Here is a 19,616-nt window from a genome sequence, read left to right on the forward strand (position 1 = left end):
TAGAGAGAGATCTGAGCTTGAGATAATAAACTGAAAACCTCAGATTTTCAAATAGTTTTTTGTCCCTTTGATCCTTTGTTTTTCTGGTCTCTCAACCTTTCATTTGGTCTCTTAAATAGAAGAAGTGTTAGACTGTTAAATCTTGTCATTCATATTATCCAAATCTTTAAAAGGGATGATTAGAAATGACAGGTAGCTAGGAGGGATGGTGATTAGGATATGAAAGGAGATTAGAGGGCTTCTTCAAGGGATAATGTTCTGTTTCTTGTTCTTGGTAATCATTACGTGGTTTGTTCACTTTGTAAAAATGTATCAAGTTATACTTTGTACTTTTCCATATATATTTTATAATTTCATGCATGCCTCTACATATCTTATAATTCAATTAAATGTCTAAACAAGGATTACACAACTAAGCTTCAAATGAAATGATAATACTTGCTATTAGAATGTAGAATGTTTAGTACCACATATAATTCTTCTTTTTCATTAGAAGCCCTAAGTAGAAAGGTAGAAAGAACTTTTTAGAAAAGATGAAACACAAAGGTCCGTACTCAAAATAAGACTTCACAGGCCACAGTAGAGATCATTTGGTGTATATATGAGGGGGCTGTTTTCTAAGATAGGAAAATAAAATGAATAGGATTATTTGTGGTTTAAATCTAACTGTCATATGACATTGGCATATTCATGAGTCATTCTCAAAATTTATGAATTAATTTATCTCTATTGGTTTGATGATTCCTAAAGAAATCTTTTTTTTTTTTTATTTTTGGCCAGTCCTGGGCCTTGGACTCAGGGCCTGAGCACTGTCCCTGGCTTCTTCCCGCTCAAGGCTAGCACCCCGCCACTTGAGCCACAGCGCCGCTTCTGGCCGTTTTCTGTATATGTGGTGCTGGGGAATCGAACCTAGGGCCTCGTGTATCCGAGGCAGGCACTCTTGCCACTAGCCCCTAAAGAAATCTTTTTATATCCTCATTATGACTTTCTTACATCGGGACTTTTTTGCATTCTTTAAAAGGTGTCATAGTCATATCTTTTTCCATGCTTACATGTTACAAAGGTAAATGTTTTTCACTTCAAGTCTAAAAGATTTATCCTGTACCCTTGCTGTTTCTCCTATTTAAAAACTGAAAGGATAGTCTATGGAGGAAAAAATTCAAATGGCAAGAATGGTTCACAGTTCTTAAATAATGATTTATCTTTAGAGCAGCACTGTACAATAGATGTATAATTTGAACTACAAGTATAGTCACATATAGGATTGTTTTCTTTGATAGCACTGGGGAATGAATTTAGGGTTTTTGCTGGATGCTAGGTAAGCACTTTCTCTTGAGCCACATTCACCAGTATTTTCATTTTTAGTTCTTTTTCAGATAGGATCTCATGCTTTTGCCAAAGCTGACCTTTGAACCTCAGTCTTCCTTACCTCCCTTGAGGCTTGACTATAAGCATGTACCACTGAGCTTGGCTGAATCACAGTTGTAATACACACGCACACACGCACACACACACATATATACTATACATAGGCAACATTAGGGTTCAAACCTACAACCTTTTACCTACTGGGTACTTGTGCTACACCTCTTTTTTTTCCTTATTTTTCTTATAGTGTGTTTTGTTTAATGTCCAGGCCAGCTTGGACCACAATCTTCCTATTTACTTTGAGATGATAGTCATGCACCAACCTACCTAGTATGTTGGTTGAGATGAGGAGGTCTCGAACGTTTTACCTGGGGTGGCTTCAAACTACCACATTCAGCACATTTGTAATTTTTAATTAGATTTTTTGTTCAGTTTAACTTGTCTTAAATATCCCAATGTCAGTATAAAATATATTTAATTTGCATTTCTTTTATGGCCCATGATGTCAAGCACTTCTTCATGTGCCTCTTGGCCATTCTCATTTCCTCCTCAGAGAAGTCTCTTTTTAGGTCTTTAGCCCATTTGTGGAGGGGACAGTTGGTTCTTTGAGGATTTGTTTTGGAGAAGTTTAATTTTTTGAGTTCTGTGTATATTTTAGCTATAAAGCCTTTGTCTGTTGTATGGCTGGTAAAGATCTCCCAATCTGTGTGCTTGTTATTTATCTTGCAAGCTATGTCCTTTGCTGTGCAGAAGCTCTGCAGTTTAATGCAATCCCATTTGTCCAGCCTTTCTTTGATATGTTGTGTTTCTAGGCCTTTATTAAGAAAGTTTCGACCTGTGCCAAGGAGTCCAAGTGTTTCTTCTGTTACTCCCTGCAATGTTTTCAGGGTATCTGCTTTTACGTCAAAGTCTTTGATCAATTTGGAATTGATTCTGATGCAGGGTGATATAGAAGAATCTAGTTTTAATTAGTTACAGGTGTTGAACTAGTTTTGCCAGCACCTTTGTTGAAGAGGCTGTTTTTCTTCCATCCTATTTTTTTAGCTCCTTTATCAAAAATTAAGTAGCCATAGGTCTGCGGGTTTATTTCTGGATCTTCAGTTCTATTCCATTGATCCTCAGGCCTGTTCTTGTGCCACTACCAAGCTGTTTTTATCACTATAGCTTTGTGATAGAATTTGAAGTTTGATATTGAAATTTCTCCAACACTGTTCTTTCTGCTTAGAATTGTTTTTGCTATGGGGTCTTGTATTGTTCCATATGAATTTCTAGATTGCTTTCTCTATTTCATTAAAGAATGGTGTTGGGACACTGATGGGTATTGCATTGAATTTGTAGATAGCCCTGTCAATGTTGCCATTTTCACAATGTTTATCCACCCAATCCAGGACCATAGGAGGTTTTTCCATTTCCTTAGTTCTGCTTTAACTTTTTCTTTCAGGTTCTTAAAGTTCTCATCATAGAGGTCTTTCACTTCTTTGGTTAAGGTTACTCCTAAGTATTTTATGTTTTTTGAGGCTATTGCAAAAAGAATTCCTTTTCTGATTTTAGCCTCACTCTTCGGGTTGTTGGCATATATAAAAGCCATTGATTTTTGAGGATTTATTTTATATCCTTCTACTTTGCCAAAGCTCTGGATCAGCTCAAGTAACTTGGGAGTAGAGTCTATGGGGTTCTTTATATACAGGATCATGTCATATGCAAAGCACAATGGAATTCTATGCCTCTATCAGAAAGAATGGCATTGCCCCAGTTGTAAGGAAATGGAAGGACTTGGGAAAAAATCATACTAAGTGAAGTGAGCCAGACCCAAAGAAACGTAGACTGTATGGTTTCCCTCATTGGGAATTATTAGTACAGATCTAGGATGGTCCTAGAAGAAGATACCAATAGCTCAATAGCTATGCCCATATGAATGCATAAGATGATGCTAAGCGAAATGAGCTCCAAGTTATGGAAACAAGTGGTTTGTCATTGTTGTTATTTTCAACATACCATTATGCCCCTTTTCTTTTGTCTTTCTTTCCCATGGTTTACTGCTGATATCATTGTAACTGATTTTAGTACCCTGGATATTGTATATACATGTATTGGAATTAGGGAAGGGAAAGGGAATACCAAAATCAAGAGACAAAGGATAAAAAGACAAACCAATGCAACAGCAATACTTAAAAAACTATATGGTATAAACCAGCTGTACAGTCCGGGGAAGGGGGGGGATGGTGGGGGAATGAGGAGATGGAGAGATAGGGAGGGGGCAAATGGGGGAGGAGCTAACAAGTTGGATAAGAAATGTACTCACTGCCTTACATATAAAGCTGTAACCCATCATTTTAACAATAAAGAAATGAAAAAAAATAATTTTAATAAAAACTATATAGTGTTTTCACCCTGCTTTGAAATCCAGAGTATGGTTTGTACATAGACTACATCTCATTTTGGACTTTGCATTTCAAGGATCCATTAGTCTCATGCAGATAAAGCACAGCTGTAGAGCTATTTAGTAATTTCACAGCAAAGTATCCAGGAGATTATATTTTAGCTTACACATAATCCTGTAACAAAGACTGTTAGCAGATACTTCTCTTGAAATCTTGTTCTAAATAACAGATCCACGTGCACGTGTGCATGCGCACATGTGCGCGCGCACGCTCACACATGCCACTGCTGGGGCTTGAGCCACAGCTCTACTTCAACATGTTTTTCTAATGTTCTTTTTTTAGTATGTTGGCTTGCTTCAACTACATTTTTCTATTCCGTGTCCCAGATAATTATACATAGTTAGAAAAATGGAAACTTCTTATCTACTGTGTACAATTTTTAAATATTTCATCTTATATTTCTGCCTTGAAGATAAAGACATATTGAACTTACTTGAGAATTTAGCTTGATATCAGGTTTAAAAACTAAATTATGTAGAACAAAAAGAACTATTTTTATAACTTGTTCAAACCTGATTCTTTTATCAATTTTAGAATATGTTGACATAAAACATTTTTGAAGCTCATTAGTTTATTAATATACACAGGAAAAAAAACTTGTTTCAAATTTGTTCTAGTAAGAAAAAATTGTTGCTATGTCTCTATTGATTTTCCTACATTTTGATCTAAATGATTTCTGATATTTTTCTGCAATAATTGTTATAGTATTTGTTCATTCTCTCTCTTTCTCTCTCCCTTCTCTCTCCCTTCTCTCTTCTTCTCCTTTCTCCTCTCTCCCTTCTCCCCTCTTCTCATCCCAGGTGTACAAAATATTGGTAAAGAAAGCCCCAGAAGAAAGCTGGGTCGTTTTCCGAAGATACACTGACTTCTCTAGGCTTAATGACAAAGTAAGTATTCTAATGCCTTTAGTGCAAACTGCCTTTTTTAAAAACTGAGTTATTTACTACTTCCTATGTCTGTCTTATTTGTACTTTTTCTTCCTTATTTCTTGAGCCAAGTCAAATCTTTGCTTAACTTTAAAATTTTCATTTCACTATAACAGTCTTAATCATCTTTACATTTGTCTTTGTTTTATGGAAAAAAAATTATTTTTAGTGCAATAAGTTTGAGAAAGACATCACTTGAATTATTATAAAATTACGAAAAAAGAATGAACAAAAAGTTAACATATTCGTTTTTTCTTCTAAGCATTATCACAAACCTTGTTAGTTAAAATAGCACCCATTTATTTAGTTGGGTCGGTTCCACTTGGTTTGCTGTTTAGAATCATCAGACAAGCTCAAAGTCAACCTTTTGGCTGAATTTGCTCTTATCTGCAGTCTCTGGGGAAGAATCAGTATCCAAGCTCATTCAGCTTGTTGCCGGAGTTTAGCTTTTTAAAGTTGTAGCACCAAGGTGCTGTTTCCCTGCTGGCTGTCAGCCAGAGATCATTCTTACCTTAAAGAAACTGATCTTTGTTCTTTATACTTGGCCCTTCCATCTTCAAAGCCAGCAACAGAGAGCTAAGTCCTTCTCGTTCTAACTTTCCCTTCTGCCACAAGCTAGAGAAAACACTCCTAGGGCTCATATGATAAGTTTAGACTCACAGGATAATCCCTGTATTTTAAGGTCAACTGATTAGGAACTTAAATGCAGTAGCAAAGTCTTTTTGCTATGACATAACGGAACAGAATCACAGAAGTCATGGAGAGCTAGTTAGAACAGGATAACAAAAATCCCTAATATATGAAGAACCTTTAAAATAAAATTAAAAAGTGAACCCCAAAGCAAAAAGCATAAACAATGGATATGAAAACATTATCTCACAGAAGAAATATAAATGACCAATAAATATGAGAGCATGTAATACCGCAAGTACCTTAAGAAAAGTAAGAAACCATATTATGTTTGTCAAAATGACAGTATTTAACTGGTATTACATAATATTGGAAGTACATATCTTCCTCAAGAACACCAGAGTTTTACATAATTTGACATCTTACAGGTAACACTATTATTTTGTCATGTAGATTAGAAATAGCATAATGCCTACATGAGATACACATGGCATGAAGGAAATGGCATTATTCTGCATAATGTTTGTTAGTCATCTAAATATAAATATAACAGTATGTAACATTGTTCCTCCAAATAAGAGGTTCTTTGATCATAGGCACTGTACTATCATGACAATAAGAACAAGCAGAGTAACCGCTAAGTGGCAGCTTATACAATGTGGATTCATGTACCCAGAAATGGTTGGCACCTTGCTGGAGCAGGATGACATGAAATTTCATCATGTTATTCAAAGCAGCACATGATTGAAATTTAATTTATGAATTGTTTGTTTACAGAACTTTTCAGTTAATAGTTTTTGAGCCATAGTTGATCATGGGAATCTGAAAACAGGGAAAGCAAAACTGTGACTAATGAGGGGCTATACTAGATACCAGAAGAACTGGTACCCATCACCTACTTTTGCTGGCAAGATTAAGAAATGTGTGTCAACCATAGGCATATGCATAGGTTAAGCTATAGTTCTTTCATATTGGTTACATATAGAGCAAAATCTTGGTATCTTCTATAAGTTAAATCTTGAAATATTAATGAAATGAGTAGTTTGAGGGCAATCTTGTGCCAGAAACTTGAAATGCAGAAAATCTATAGATACAATTCTAAAAAGTTTGTGTTTCTCAGTTTTCTATAGTTGGAGAAATAACTGTGACAATATGAAAATTATTTAACATACTTCAAACAATTCTGGTTAGAAAGGGAAATTTTTCTGTTAATTACTAATTTGAACTTTTCCCCCCTTTTCAATCTCCTGGATTAAAGTATGGCTTCAATGTCTCTGGGAGTTTTATAAATACCTCTACTGAGTAAGTCCTGGAATGTGGTGCTTGCCTAATGAGCCATCATAGCAAGGTTAGGGTCAGCAGGTGGCCTGGGGGGATGCATTGGTTGTAGAAATATAGCCATGAGAGTGGGTTTTTTGTAAATTCTCCTTAAGAAGTCAGTATTTTTTTAGCTCCAGGTCTCAGCAGTCAAAGATGAATGATTCTGGGAGGTGAAATCAGTAGAAGAGTCCAGTCAGCAGAGAATAGGAAGCAAGGAAGTGGTACTGTTAGGAGGTCAATCAGGTCCAGGTGTTTAGATTCCTCCCATTTAGTCCTCACAATAGAAAGTTCAGTGCTGGTCCTTGACATGTCTGATTCCTTAGACAAACTGCTCTTTCCTGAACTATTTGTCCTTAATCTCAGTTTATCCATAATCTCAATCCTGAGATTTACAGTCACTGTTTTTCTGAGAGAATCTTTCCTTCTTTCCTTTTCCATGGATAATTTTTAATGGGAAAAAAATAATGAACATAGGTGGCATTTAATTGATAAGCCTCAAGCTAATAAAAAGACTTAATTTCCTCATTGTTGCATTAATTACTTAATTTTCATTGCAAACATGTTAAATAACATAAGGACAGCCTGGGCTACATTGTGTGACCTTGTCTTAAAACAACAAAAAGAAAAAGGAAAAAGTTATTTTTTATGTTTCTAAAAAAGTAAAAATGGATGGATTATATAAATTGAAAATCAAAACATCTGCTCTGGCATGACTGGAAATGAAGTCAGGCCACAATCTGGAGGGATATATTTGTAATATTTATATTTCACAAATATTTGGACTATATAAAGAACTTACAACTTAATAAAAAGACAGTCTTATTATTTTTAATGGAAGTCCTGTTATTTTTAATGTTTCAATCAAAAGATTTGAACAGATAATTAAAGAGAAAATATTTTTAAAAGGAGGGGAGAATAGGCAGGAAGAAGCTATTCTACAATGGGAACTGCAAATTGCAGTTCCAATGAAATGCTGCTACACACCCACTCAAATAGCAAACAAGAAGGTGGACACGGTCAGAGTTTGTCAAGTATATGGAACAACTAGAACTCACTGTAGGTACATAGGACTAATAGAAATCAAGACATAAAACAAGGCATGGAAAGCTTAGCTTAGCTTGATTACTTTAAGCTTACTTCATGAATGATTTCACATATTCAACATGATAGATTTTATAGAATTTAATTAATTGACTTAAACATATTTTTTTTCTTTTTCAGTTAAAGGAAATGTTTCCAGGCTTTCGGTTAGCACTTCCACCAAAGCGTTGGTTTAAAGATAATTACAATGTCGACTTTTTAGAAGACAGACAATTAGGATTGCAAGCATTTCTTCAAAATTTAGTTGCTCACAAGGACATTGCTAACTGGTATGTAACAAAGTGAAATGAGATTATAAAAGCATTCCAACAACTGACAAACTAAAGAGTAAATTTAGGACCATAGTTATTTAAACACATAACGTAGAATAGTAGTATAATTAAGTATTTTCTGCGCTAAAGCACTACATGGGATTTTCTTTCTGTCCTGAAAGATTTTATTTAGCATTTTGTTTTCATTAAAACTTTTAAAGTCAGTGAAGTAAAAAATTCAGTGTAACAGGTGTTCAGACTATCCAACTATAAACTAGTAGGATTTAGCATCTTAGCAATCATTTGAACACAATGACTGACACATTAGTCACCTTTTGGATGATATGATACTAAATGATTTTTAGGCTAAATATGTCACTCTGATGTAATGTAAATATGTGAAAGTTGTAGAAGTTTGTTAATTTATAGAGAATGTGATGTGAAAATGTAGAAGAAAAAATCCATATGGGGTTCATTTTTACACTAAATGTAAGAAAATTGCTTAATAAATTACTGTTGACTATGTCATCTGAAGACTTACTTTGCCAGATAAATTTTTCAAAACAAATTTTGAAAGAAAATCTTTGAAATACTTTTTTTAGAAGTAGAGAACCGCCATGTGCTAGTGGCTTACAACTGTAATCCTACCTACTCAGGAGGCTGAGATCTGAGTATTACAGTTGTAAGCCAGCCCAAGTAGGAAAGTACATGAGACTTAATTCCAATTAACCTCCTGAAAACCAGAAGTGGAACTGTGGCTCAAAGTAGTAGAATACTGGCCTTAAGCACAAAAGCTCAGGGACAGTACCAGGCCCTGAGTTCAAGTCCCATAACCAACAAAAAAGAAAAAAAATACATATTAGAAAGTGGAGCCTGGCATTGATGGCTTATGCCTTTAATCCTAGCTACTTGGGAGGCTGAGCCCTGAGGATCACAGTTCAAAAACAGCCCTGGAATGAAAGCCCATGAAATCCTTATCTCTAATTAAACACCAGAAAAGCCAGAAGTGGAGCTGTGGCTCAAGTGCTAGAGCACTAGCCTTGAGCAAAAAAACTGAGTGACAGCGTCCAAGCCCAAGGACTAGCACAAAAATAGAGCACTTACATTTATGTAATAGTGTGGTATTACTGGGTGATACAAAATTAAAGCTCTGCCCTAACCCTTCTCAAATGGTTTGACAACTTCTTAGTGGTTTGGGAAGTCTTACTTATTTTGAGTGGATGAGGACAGATTCATGTGTACTTGATATTCTTTGTCCCTTCTGTTTTAGCACCTTTGAGTAGTAGGTAATTTACTCTGAAAACACATGCCCAGCCCTAATACAGAAAGTGTGATCCATGAGGAGGTTATAAGACCATCTGTCCAGAATATTAGCCATCTGGGTTTAAGAATGGAATCTTTTAATACAAAGCATTCCCTCTTCCTTGCTCATGTTCACCTCATTGCCTGGTAACATTTCCTTCCCTCAAAAGCATTCTCCTTCAGTACTTTAAGAACCCTGAATACTTTCAGGAGTATATACTATGCGATCTCTCATTGACATGTCCCTCAGATAACTCAAAAGTTTTGTCAAACCTAAAGCAAAAACATAGTCTCTAAATAATTTCCCCCCTAGTTTTCAGCATCTTCAAGTCCTCTTTCACACATCCATCACTAGTGTGTGTGTGGTTTGTTTGTTTGTTTGCTTGTTTGCTTGTTTGTTTTGGGAGGGGTTGTTTGTGTATGCATGCGCCTGAGCTGGTCCTAGGGCCTGAACCCAGGGCCTGAGTGTGTTCCCTGGGCATTTTTGCTCAAGGCTATGTCACTCTACCATTTGAGCCACATCTCTGCATTTGACTTTTTGGTGATTAATTGGAGATACCAGACTTTTCTGCCTGGGCTAGCTTCAAACCACATTCCTTAGATCTCAGCCTCCATAGTAGCTAGGATTCAAGCATGAGCCCCTAACGCCTGGCTATTCCTCACTGTTATTCCTTCCTTTATGTTTTACATTCCACCAGATTATCTGTTTTACTCTATCCTTGCCATTACCAACCTAGTCCAAGAAACTATCTCTGCCTTAATTATCATAGAAACCTTAGCCATTGGTTTTTCTCTCCCATTCTTTTTTTTTTAATTTTTGTACAGGTGATGTTTAGAGGGGTTACAGTTAAATAAGTAAGGTAATTAGTACATTTCTTTTTGAACAGTGTTACCCTCTCCCTCATTTTCTACCACCCTTCCCCCTTGACTCCCCTCCCCAAGTCCTAAAGTTCATTTCCAACATAATGTCTAGTGAGTATTACTACTGCTTTGTCCCACCATTTCTGGATTCTCCTCCCCTTCCCCAAATCAGATAAACTTATATGCAAGACAAAGGGTGCAGAAATGAAAAAAACAGTGACAATAGGGAATAAACCAAAGAGAAAAAAGAAAGAACTGCAAGCAGTATACTAAAAAAAAAAAAATCCTCTTATTTCCATTTCTTGGAGTTCATTTCGATAAGCATCATTTTATATGATCATATGCACATAGCTATTGAGCTATTGTGATCTCTGCTAAGAATATCCTAGACATATTTTAGTTATTACAAATGAGGGAAACCATATAATCTGGGTTTCTTTGGGTCTGGGTTTCTTTGGGTCTTTGCTTAATACAATTTTTTTTTTTATCTTATAGCCTGTTAGAACACCATTGATTTTTTGTGATATGTTTTGATTATTTTTACCCCCTACTTACTTGCCTTTCTAGTTCTGGATTAATTATTCCTTCCCACTCTCATGCCTATTCTCTGTTCAGGGGTATTTTCATTTATTTTCTGATCTCTTCATTTTATTTAAGTGGCAAAACTATATCTTAGTTGAAATATTCACGTGATTTTTTTTCTTTATCCTCACTAATAATTAATCTCAGTCCTTAAAAGTTAGACATTGCAGATTGGAATCCTAGTACTCAGGAGGTACGGGCAGGAAGATTCAAAATTGGAGACCAGCCTGGGCTACATAGTGAACTTTGGCTCAGGAAAAAAAAAAAAATGTTTTCTCTATACATGACTAACATGTCATTTAATATTACTTACATATCAATTTTCATTGTTCTTTCATTATCCTTTTTGATGTGTTTAACAACTTACAACACAGTGATTTCTTAACCTTCAAGTTGGCCAAGAGCTTGACATTGCACAATGGCATTTCTTAATAGGCAAGAGCTCCAGCTATCACAGGGCAGAGCAGAAATAAAAATAAGAAGTGAAGGGATATTAAGAAGCTTACTCTGAATGTATTAAGAGAATATTACTACTTTTAGATGCAATTACACATTAACAGGTATTTCATAATAAAAGAATTCACTAGAGATTTTTGTTTAACAAACACTTATTTACAATTTACTGTACCTAATTTATGGTACACAAATTATATAGGTGCTGATATTGTTTTATATTAAAAAAATCTGATTAAACAGTATGTTGGAAATGAACTATACAACTTGGGGGGAAGGGAAGTTGGGAGGGAAAAACAGGGCAAGAATGAGGGAAGAGATGACACTTCAAAAGGAAATGTACTCATTACTTGACTTGTATAACTGTAACCTCTCTATATCAGTTTTGAAAAAAAAATTAAATCTGAAAAAATCTGATTGAAATCTGACACAGAGATATTGAATAAAAATTTAAATTTATTTTATTTTGTTATTTATTATTTATGTCAGCACTGTGGTGTGACCCCAGGTCATAGAAACTGTCCTTTAGTTTTTTCATCAAGCTGGCACTCCACTTGAACCACAGCTCCACTTCCAGTATCCTCTATTTTCAAAGTATTTCACATCTACTCTATTTAGCAGTATTTTTCTCTCTTAGGTGCTGTAAAATACAAGTTAAAAGATAGTAAGTCCTGTGTAAAGAATATGCAGGTATTATGATAGTTTGTAGAAGACCATCAAATGTGGAAGATAATAGAGAAAGAATTAGTCAGAAAAGGCTTTGATAAATGAATAATAATACATAAGGTGAGTCATGAAAAATAAGAGCCACTTAGAAGTGGCAAGAATGGGACAGGATACAATCAGCCAATATAAGTTAAAGGCATGTACATATGAAATACCACTATAGATGTGAAGGATACACTGTTGACCAGGGTATCGAATAAGAAAGAAATGCACTATGTATATGTGTGATCTATCACAATGAAACCCTGAGGCTACAAGTATAATTAAAAATTTCCATAGAAGTTAAGTTTGAATGCACTGCATTTTATGCCAGTTCCAGAGCTTATCTATCTTCCTCCTTACTTTAGAAGCCATGAATGGGATTTTGAAATACTCTAGATTGAAGGGCTCTAACTGATAGTTACAGATACCAGTGAGCTAAAAGTGTCTATGTGAGGAATGGTCAGTATCTAAACTAGGTTCTCTCTGACAAATTTAATGTGAGACCTTCAACCTCATACTCGTCCTCTCTTCTCATACTCTGACCACCTCAGCCATCATGAACTTCATCCTCAAGGTTATATTTAATACCTTTTTTTTTTTTTTGAGGAAAGGTCCTGCAGTGTTGCCCACACTTGTCTAGAACATATAATGCTCCTACCTCATTCTCCCAGATAATACACTCAGCATTTTACTTAATTTTTTATTGACCTTTTAATGAATTGTAAGCTTGGTCTTAGAGTTGTTATTTCTTTTGAAACGTAAACAGAAAAGCACAGTTAGCTACTAAATTACTACTCTTGCAAAAAAGATTATTGAAGTATAAACAGATACATAGGTATGAAAGAAGATAAAGGAGGAAAAAGCAGGAGTAACTATAAATATAAGGTGAAAGTTCACCAGAATACTTTATTAGGAAAATAGTTAAAAATATAACAAGACTCTGAAAAAAATATTTTTCAAAAGAATTAGGAAGAGTCTTTATAATACAGATTTTTTTCTTTGGGCAGTTTAAATCAATGCTGGTCTCCACTTTGAAATTGCTTCCTTGGATACTTAGCCAGTATGCTTGGTAATAAAGGGGAAGAATGTTATAAACCTTTGTTTGCCTTTTAAGTCAAGATTGATAAGTTTCCCTTCAATAGATTTCTCTCCTGTTGTTTTCATTTTCTATCCATTATTACAGTCCAAATAGAAACAGAGATTAGGGCAGAACAGAGATTAGAGGGTTGTCTTGAATCTATCTGAAAAGTCCTACGTCTTTAATTCCAGGACTACTGTCTGGCTTTTCAGTGGCTCATTGGCAGTAAGGGTCTCTTGGACTTTCCTGCTCAGGCTGGCTTTAAACCATGGTCCCAGATCTCAGCCACCTAAGTAGCTGGGATTTCCAGCACCCAACAGGAGTAGGCTTTTTTGTATATGCATTATTTCCATTCAATCCACATAGCACTTATTAATACTGAATTTGTGATTATGTACTACTAAAATCCCTAAGTTGTTTATAATTCATTCACTAATAATATAGAAGAATGTATAACCAGAACCATGATTCACATAAATAATTGATAAGTATTTATTGACTGTAAATAAGATTTTTTTAGACAGTGACCCCCAGGCAGAAGTGAGAGCTTCCTTTCTGAGAAAAGAAGGAAAAAAGGAAGAAGGAAGGAGGGAAGAAAGGAGTAAAGGAAGGAACAAAGGATGTAACAAAGGGAAAGAGAAAGAGAAGGAAGAAAGAAAAAGGAAGAAAGACATTGAAGTTTGTGGGTTTTTTTAAAGCAGGGCCATTTCTTAAAGATTTGTTTGTCTACTCGTTGACTAGGAATTCTGTTTAGCTAAATTCTAAAGGCATAAAACATGAAAAGTTTTAAAGGAGAATGAAATAGAATGGCCACTGGAGAGAAAAAGATTCCTCTAGTGAGGTGCAATGTCACCATTATTGCTATCTTAGCTAAATTTCTACAGGTAGTCAAAGATATAAAAGAGGAAACACCCTTTATCTACTCTTTCCTTTTCAAGCAGCAACAGTGCAATAATAAACCTATGAACATAGAAATGCTGTTAAAGTGAAGATGTGATGACACGTATCTGTGAGACAGAAATAGGAGGACCATGATTCCAGGACAAACCTGGCAAAATTGGTGTGAGACTACCTGAAAGACACACTGAAATGCAAAAGGACTAAGCATCTGGTTCTTGTGGTAGAGCACCTGCCTTGCAAGCATGAGGCCATCACTTCAATTCCCAGTGTCACCAAAAGAAAAATTTAAGGACAGCCTAGGCTGTGTAGCAAATGTCTATCTTGGGGCTGGGAATATGGCCTAGTGGCAAGAGTACTTGACTCCTATACATGAAGCCCTGGGTTCAATTCCTCAGCACCACATATATACAAAATGGCCAGAAGTGATGTTGTGGCTCCAGTGGCAGAGTGCTAGCCTTGAGCAAAAAGAAGCCAGGGACAGTGCTCAGGCCCTGAGTCCAAGCCCCAGGACTGGCATAAAATAAATAAATAAATAAATAAATGTCTTATCTTGAAAAATAAATAATTTTTAAATGTTAATAACGTATAATGAAATCTAATGTAAATCAGCATGTGTCTCACACTGGGTTGTTATATATGGAAATTATTAAACATTAATACACTTCTTAGTATTTTCCTTTCAGTCTGTCTGAATTGTTTTTGTTTTTTTATTTTTATTGTCAAACTGATGTACAGAGAGGTTACAGTTTGATTCGTTAAGCATTGGATACATTTCTTGTACTGTTTGTTACCTCCTCCCCTGAATTGTTTTCACATTGTTCCATTCATACTTTTATCTTCTCAGGCCAACAAGTTTTTACCTGGGGCTCATTTTTATCTAAAAATAGATACTCCATTTTCAATAATGAGTGCATGTATTCTATGCTGTTAAGCCAACTACTGTCTTTTAACCACCTGCATAAAGAATAAGCACTACATACAGATTAAGCAAGTAAGAGATGTTGGCTGTAAGGACAAGGAATCCAGACGAACCAAGACATAAGGCAAAAGAATGTAAAGCTTTTAAAAAAGGACACATTTACAATATACATGCTATTAATATAGGATGACTATTCCAACTCTGAACTTAGATATCATTAGTACTTTGCACATAAAATGGCTATCCTAATTACATGTGATTGCTATGAAATGTTTCTGTACTAATATTTTTTCCTTGAAGACATAAGAAATAACACTCTTGGCATATGAAGTGTTTCTGTACTAATATTGTTTCTTGGAGACATAGGAAAAATAACATTCTTGACATGTAAAAGAGCTCTAAATGATACAAAAACCATAACTAAGCCTCGTAAGTAGCAGGTATGAGGAGAAAAATGCCAACTTAATGAAACAATTTTTAGTTTTATTCACACAGACGATACTTTATGTAAAGGGGAAGATTATCACCTACCTCTGGTAATGCTTAGATACACTGCAGTAAACTGGGAAAAAGGACAAACCATTTTCTGTGGATGGTTTGCAATTAATATCTCTCCATTTCTTATTCTCTGATGATGAATACTCAAGTTTCTTCTCAGCTTCCTTAAGTATGTATTCTTTCTGTACCTATATTGTTAAGATTGTTTTTCTGGCTGCCACATTACTCCCGACCAACTTCTGTCTTTGAAATCTTACTTTATTGACACTACTTCTCTAGTAATTCATACTGTTTCTTCTTTTGGAGAAATTTCACTTACAGTCCCATTTATTTCTTCATGCTGATCTCTCTCATAAAACTTTCTGGTTCAATCTTAATCCAGAAGTCCTATTCCTTTTCAATGTAAATTGGTATCTTTTTTTATGAAGTATATCAGTTATATCTTGTCCTTATACAAATGGAAAAAATGATACTACAATCTAAGTTTTGACACAAGATGTCTCAGACCAAACCTTGCTTTTTGGGAAAAGTGGGATATTTTTATTAGAAGTTTGGTTAACTGCCTTCTTAACCGGTTTCTGAGTATTAAAATGTATAAAATAACAATATTATTTTTAAATGGGAGGGTCCACTTTTTTCTCTTAAACTACTTAGGAAAAAATATGTCAAGGAAAATCTTTATCATTTCAGAGCAAATGCTTTTTCTATTACTTTACAACTGTCTACCAAAAGAGACACAGTTGACCATAATCTAAAATTCTGTTTATTCACAATAAGACAATGATTTTGTTAGACTAATTGACACTAACAGCTCTTTGAAAATCAAAAAGAGGCAATTCATAACTTAGGTTTGTCTCCTATGCCATTATACTGAATTACGTTTTTTGTCCTACACCTTATATGTAACAATAAATTTGTAGTTTTTGTTTATGTTCATAAGATTTTAGATAATGGCTTAACATATTTCCATCTTCTATAGCTTTGTATTTGAAATTTGTTACAAGTTGACATAACCAACTTGCTTAAAACACTATAGCTTTAAAGTAATTTTTGCTTTTTACTATCTTTTGTAAACTTCTTGTATGCTGGCTAACTTTTTTTTTTAACTTTTGAAAAGCCTTGCAGTGAGAGAATTTCTTTGTCTGGATGACCCACCAGGTCCATTTGATAGCCTAGAAGAAAGCAGGGTAAGTAATGTATTGTAAATCATATGAAAGAGGAATGAATAATACAGTACAATTACTACATTGTTTCTTGAATGAATTAGCTTAAGCAAAATATGATCATTTCAGACTGGTAGTTTTTACAGAATGCTATTAATGTCTCAGTCAAAGGTTTCTTTCATTGAAATACTTGGACTTAATTCATTGGAGAAATTTCAAAACTCGTCATACAGTGAAAAATAAAAAATGAAGTTTTGCCTTCTTTTTAGTATTTCAAAAAATATAAAGATGTAGGGACTTAGTTTTGCTGATTTTAATAGTATTATCTAAGTAATAGATAAGTAAATATCTAAGTAAAGGAACAGTGGTTGACACTCAAATTTAAAACTCTTCAGGAGCAGAAGTGATTATCTTGTTACCAGTTTAGTTCATGCTTGATGCTACTCAGATTACATTAATTGACGCATTAAAGTGGCCTATTTCTTGAAGCAATAGGCTAAATACACAAAGCAAATTTGGAAATAATAGGTTGGCTAGGGATTATATGTAAATTTTCTTTCAAACTGTTTAATGGTATTTAAATAGAACAGATCAGTCGAGATAGGTTTGCAGTGTTTTTCAGTTAAACTGACAGTTCTTTGTGTTAGAGTAAATGCCATAGTGTTTTTATTTTGACTGCTTCTTTATTCACTTGTCTGGACCCGTATGTGATGTTTGTCTCCCCAGCAATATTTAATATCTGATTCTCTGCTCCTCTTGTTACTTTGATCTAGAATTTGGTTGAACAATTATTCCATCTTAAATGTAATTTGGGCTAACAAGATTATTGTCATTCCTTCTCAAGCTCAGATTCCTTGAGTTTTATTAAAATCAATATTCTTTCTTTTTCAAAAGTTTTTAGCTCATTTTTAGTTTGTACATTTGCCCTTTTATAAGCAAAGCTTTATTCCAATTCCATTCTTACCTATTTTCTATTATTGTTGGCTCTCTGCACTCCAAGTCATCTCTTAAATTATTTTCTAATAGCTTCTTTCCTTAAGATTTTTACTAACATATACTAGTTGTTACAAAGGCAGTTTCTTTACAACATTTACACACACACACACACACACACACACACACACACACACACACAGTAACATTAGCTTTTACGTTCCACACGTAGGGCCTTTAATCGACTTATCTTTTCTATATGGATGACTGGTGATCTTAACACCACTTTCACTTATTGAAATGTTCTCTTCCTCTCACTAGATGAAAAATTGTTCTTGACTGTAAATCATTCATTATCACTATTTACCTTCTGTTTCCTTTTTTCTTTGTCCTTCTGCCAGTGCTCTAATATGTTAATTATAATAGCTTTGTAAATAATCTTCATAGCTATCCAGACAAGGGTTTTCATTTATATTTTTCCTGAGTTTTCACTATTTATACTTCCAAATAAATTTCATTTTTTATATGAATTTTAAATCTGCTCATGAGTTCCTTATAAAATCCTGTTCGTATTTTGTTTGGAATTAAAAGACATTCCTTTATTATTTTTGAAAAGCATTGTCTTGTTGACTTAAATTTTATCAATAAATCTTTGATTACTGTGATCTTTCTTTTTTTTTTAATTTTTATTATCAAACTGATGTACAGAGAGGTTACAGTTTCATACATTAGGCCACTGTGGTCTTTTTTTAAAAGCCTTTCAATAAAAGTGTAATTTTTTCCCTAAACTCTTAAGTACAAACAAGCTGTTCTTATTTTGTGGATATTATAATTAGTGTTTTTATTATATTCTAAAATATTACTATTATTTATTTTGTATGTTTGTCTTTCACATCCTTACTGAAAGATTTCTGTAATTATGTATCTACTTTTAGTATCTACTTTTAGTCTTATTGGCTTACTACTAATAGTTCTCAAGAAAACAACTTATATGACCCTCTGGTACGTAAGTACTAAAGGATACAGTATATCTTAATCTAAAAAGGTGGTTGAAGAGAACAGATTGCCTGTATTGTATACATACTATTTTAATTGTGTTTCTTGACTCTTCAGTAATACTCAAGAAAAATGGTACTAAAGGATACAGTATATCTTAATCTAAAAAGGTGGTTGAAGAGAACAGATTGCCTGTATTGTATACATACTATTTTAATTGTGTTTCTTGACTCTTCAGTAATACTCAAGAAAAATGGTACTTCAATAAAAATTTATGTTTCTTTTCTTATGTGCTTCTTTTTAAGGCTTTCTGTGAAACTTTGGAAGAGACTAACTACCATTTGCAGAAAGAACTACTTGAAAAGCAAAGAGAGGTGGAATCACTGAAGAAACTGCTCTGTGAAAAGCAACTTCACATAGACACATTAGAGACCAGAATCAGGTGTGAGGTGATAGTTGCACTTGCAGCTGGACTGGTTCATCTCTTAGTATTTTGGGCTAACTGCCATTTAGGTTTTAATATCGCTTAGGAAGCTTCTAATTCTAAAAGTCACACTCTTGGCCTACTTCCTTATAAATTGGGGAAATGGATTTTTATGTTAGGAAGCTGAGTATTGGAAGAATGGACACAGGAAAATCAACCTATAGCTGTCCAACAAAATAACCATTATTTATTTCAACCTGGTACTTTTCTAAGCATTTATACTGACTTCTCACATATAAAAGCTCTAGTTTACTAGCATATATTAGATTGATGCTGCTAATCATTTCAGTTAATGATAGCTAATGATTACTCTGGCCTGCTCTGTGAGCAGTTTCTTAGCTATGTTGATCACATTAGACTTAACAGCTAAAAACTATTGATGCTGCATATGTTCACAACAATAAATATATACTTGCTTTATTCATAAAAATGAATATGCTATAATCTACTTTTAGAACATTGTCTTTAGAACCTGAAGAATCGCTGTATGTGTCAGGAACAGATGGTGGACAGAGCCTAAGGATAGAATCTTCTGCACTTGAAGATGATCATGATGTCTTGGATAAAGAATCTAGGTATGTGTTTACTTTATTACAGCCTAATTTAAATAACTGGAGAGAACTTTTCTAATACTGTAAAGTATTCTCTATGAAATTCCATGTTACTGTATCATGAATCTGTTCAGCAATAAGAGAAAGACTT

General features: G+C 34.3%; 1 protein-coding gene across 2 annotated transcripts in view; it reads left to right on the forward strand.

Annotated features, from left to right (window-relative positions):
- Positions 1-19,616, forward strand: part of Snx16 (sorting nexin 16) — a 29,881-nt gene that overhangs the window by 7,539 nt on the left and 2,726 nt on the right. For both annotated transcript variants that reach the window (XM_048358509.1, XM_048358510.1), the window contains exons 3-7: positions 4,610-4,696; positions 7,907-8,055; positions 16,456-16,525; positions 18,736-18,872; positions 19,370-19,489. In XM_048358509.1, the coding sequence (XP_048214466.1) occupies positions 4,610-4,696; positions 7,907-8,055; positions 16,456-16,525; positions 18,736-18,872; positions 19,370-19,489 (563 nt within the window). The remainder of the gene's footprint in view (positions 1-4,609; positions 4,697-7,906; positions 8,056-16,455; positions 16,526-18,735; positions 18,873-19,369; positions 19,490-19,616) is intronic.

This window comes from Perognathus longimembris, chromosome 12 (assembly GCF_023159225.1).
Source record: "Perognathus longimembris pacificus isolate PPM17 chromosome 12, ASM2315922v1, whole genome shotgun sequence".
Classification (NCBI taxonomy): domain Eukaryota; kingdom Metazoa; phylum Chordata; class Mammalia; order Rodentia; family Heteromyidae; genus Perognathus; species Perognathus longimembris.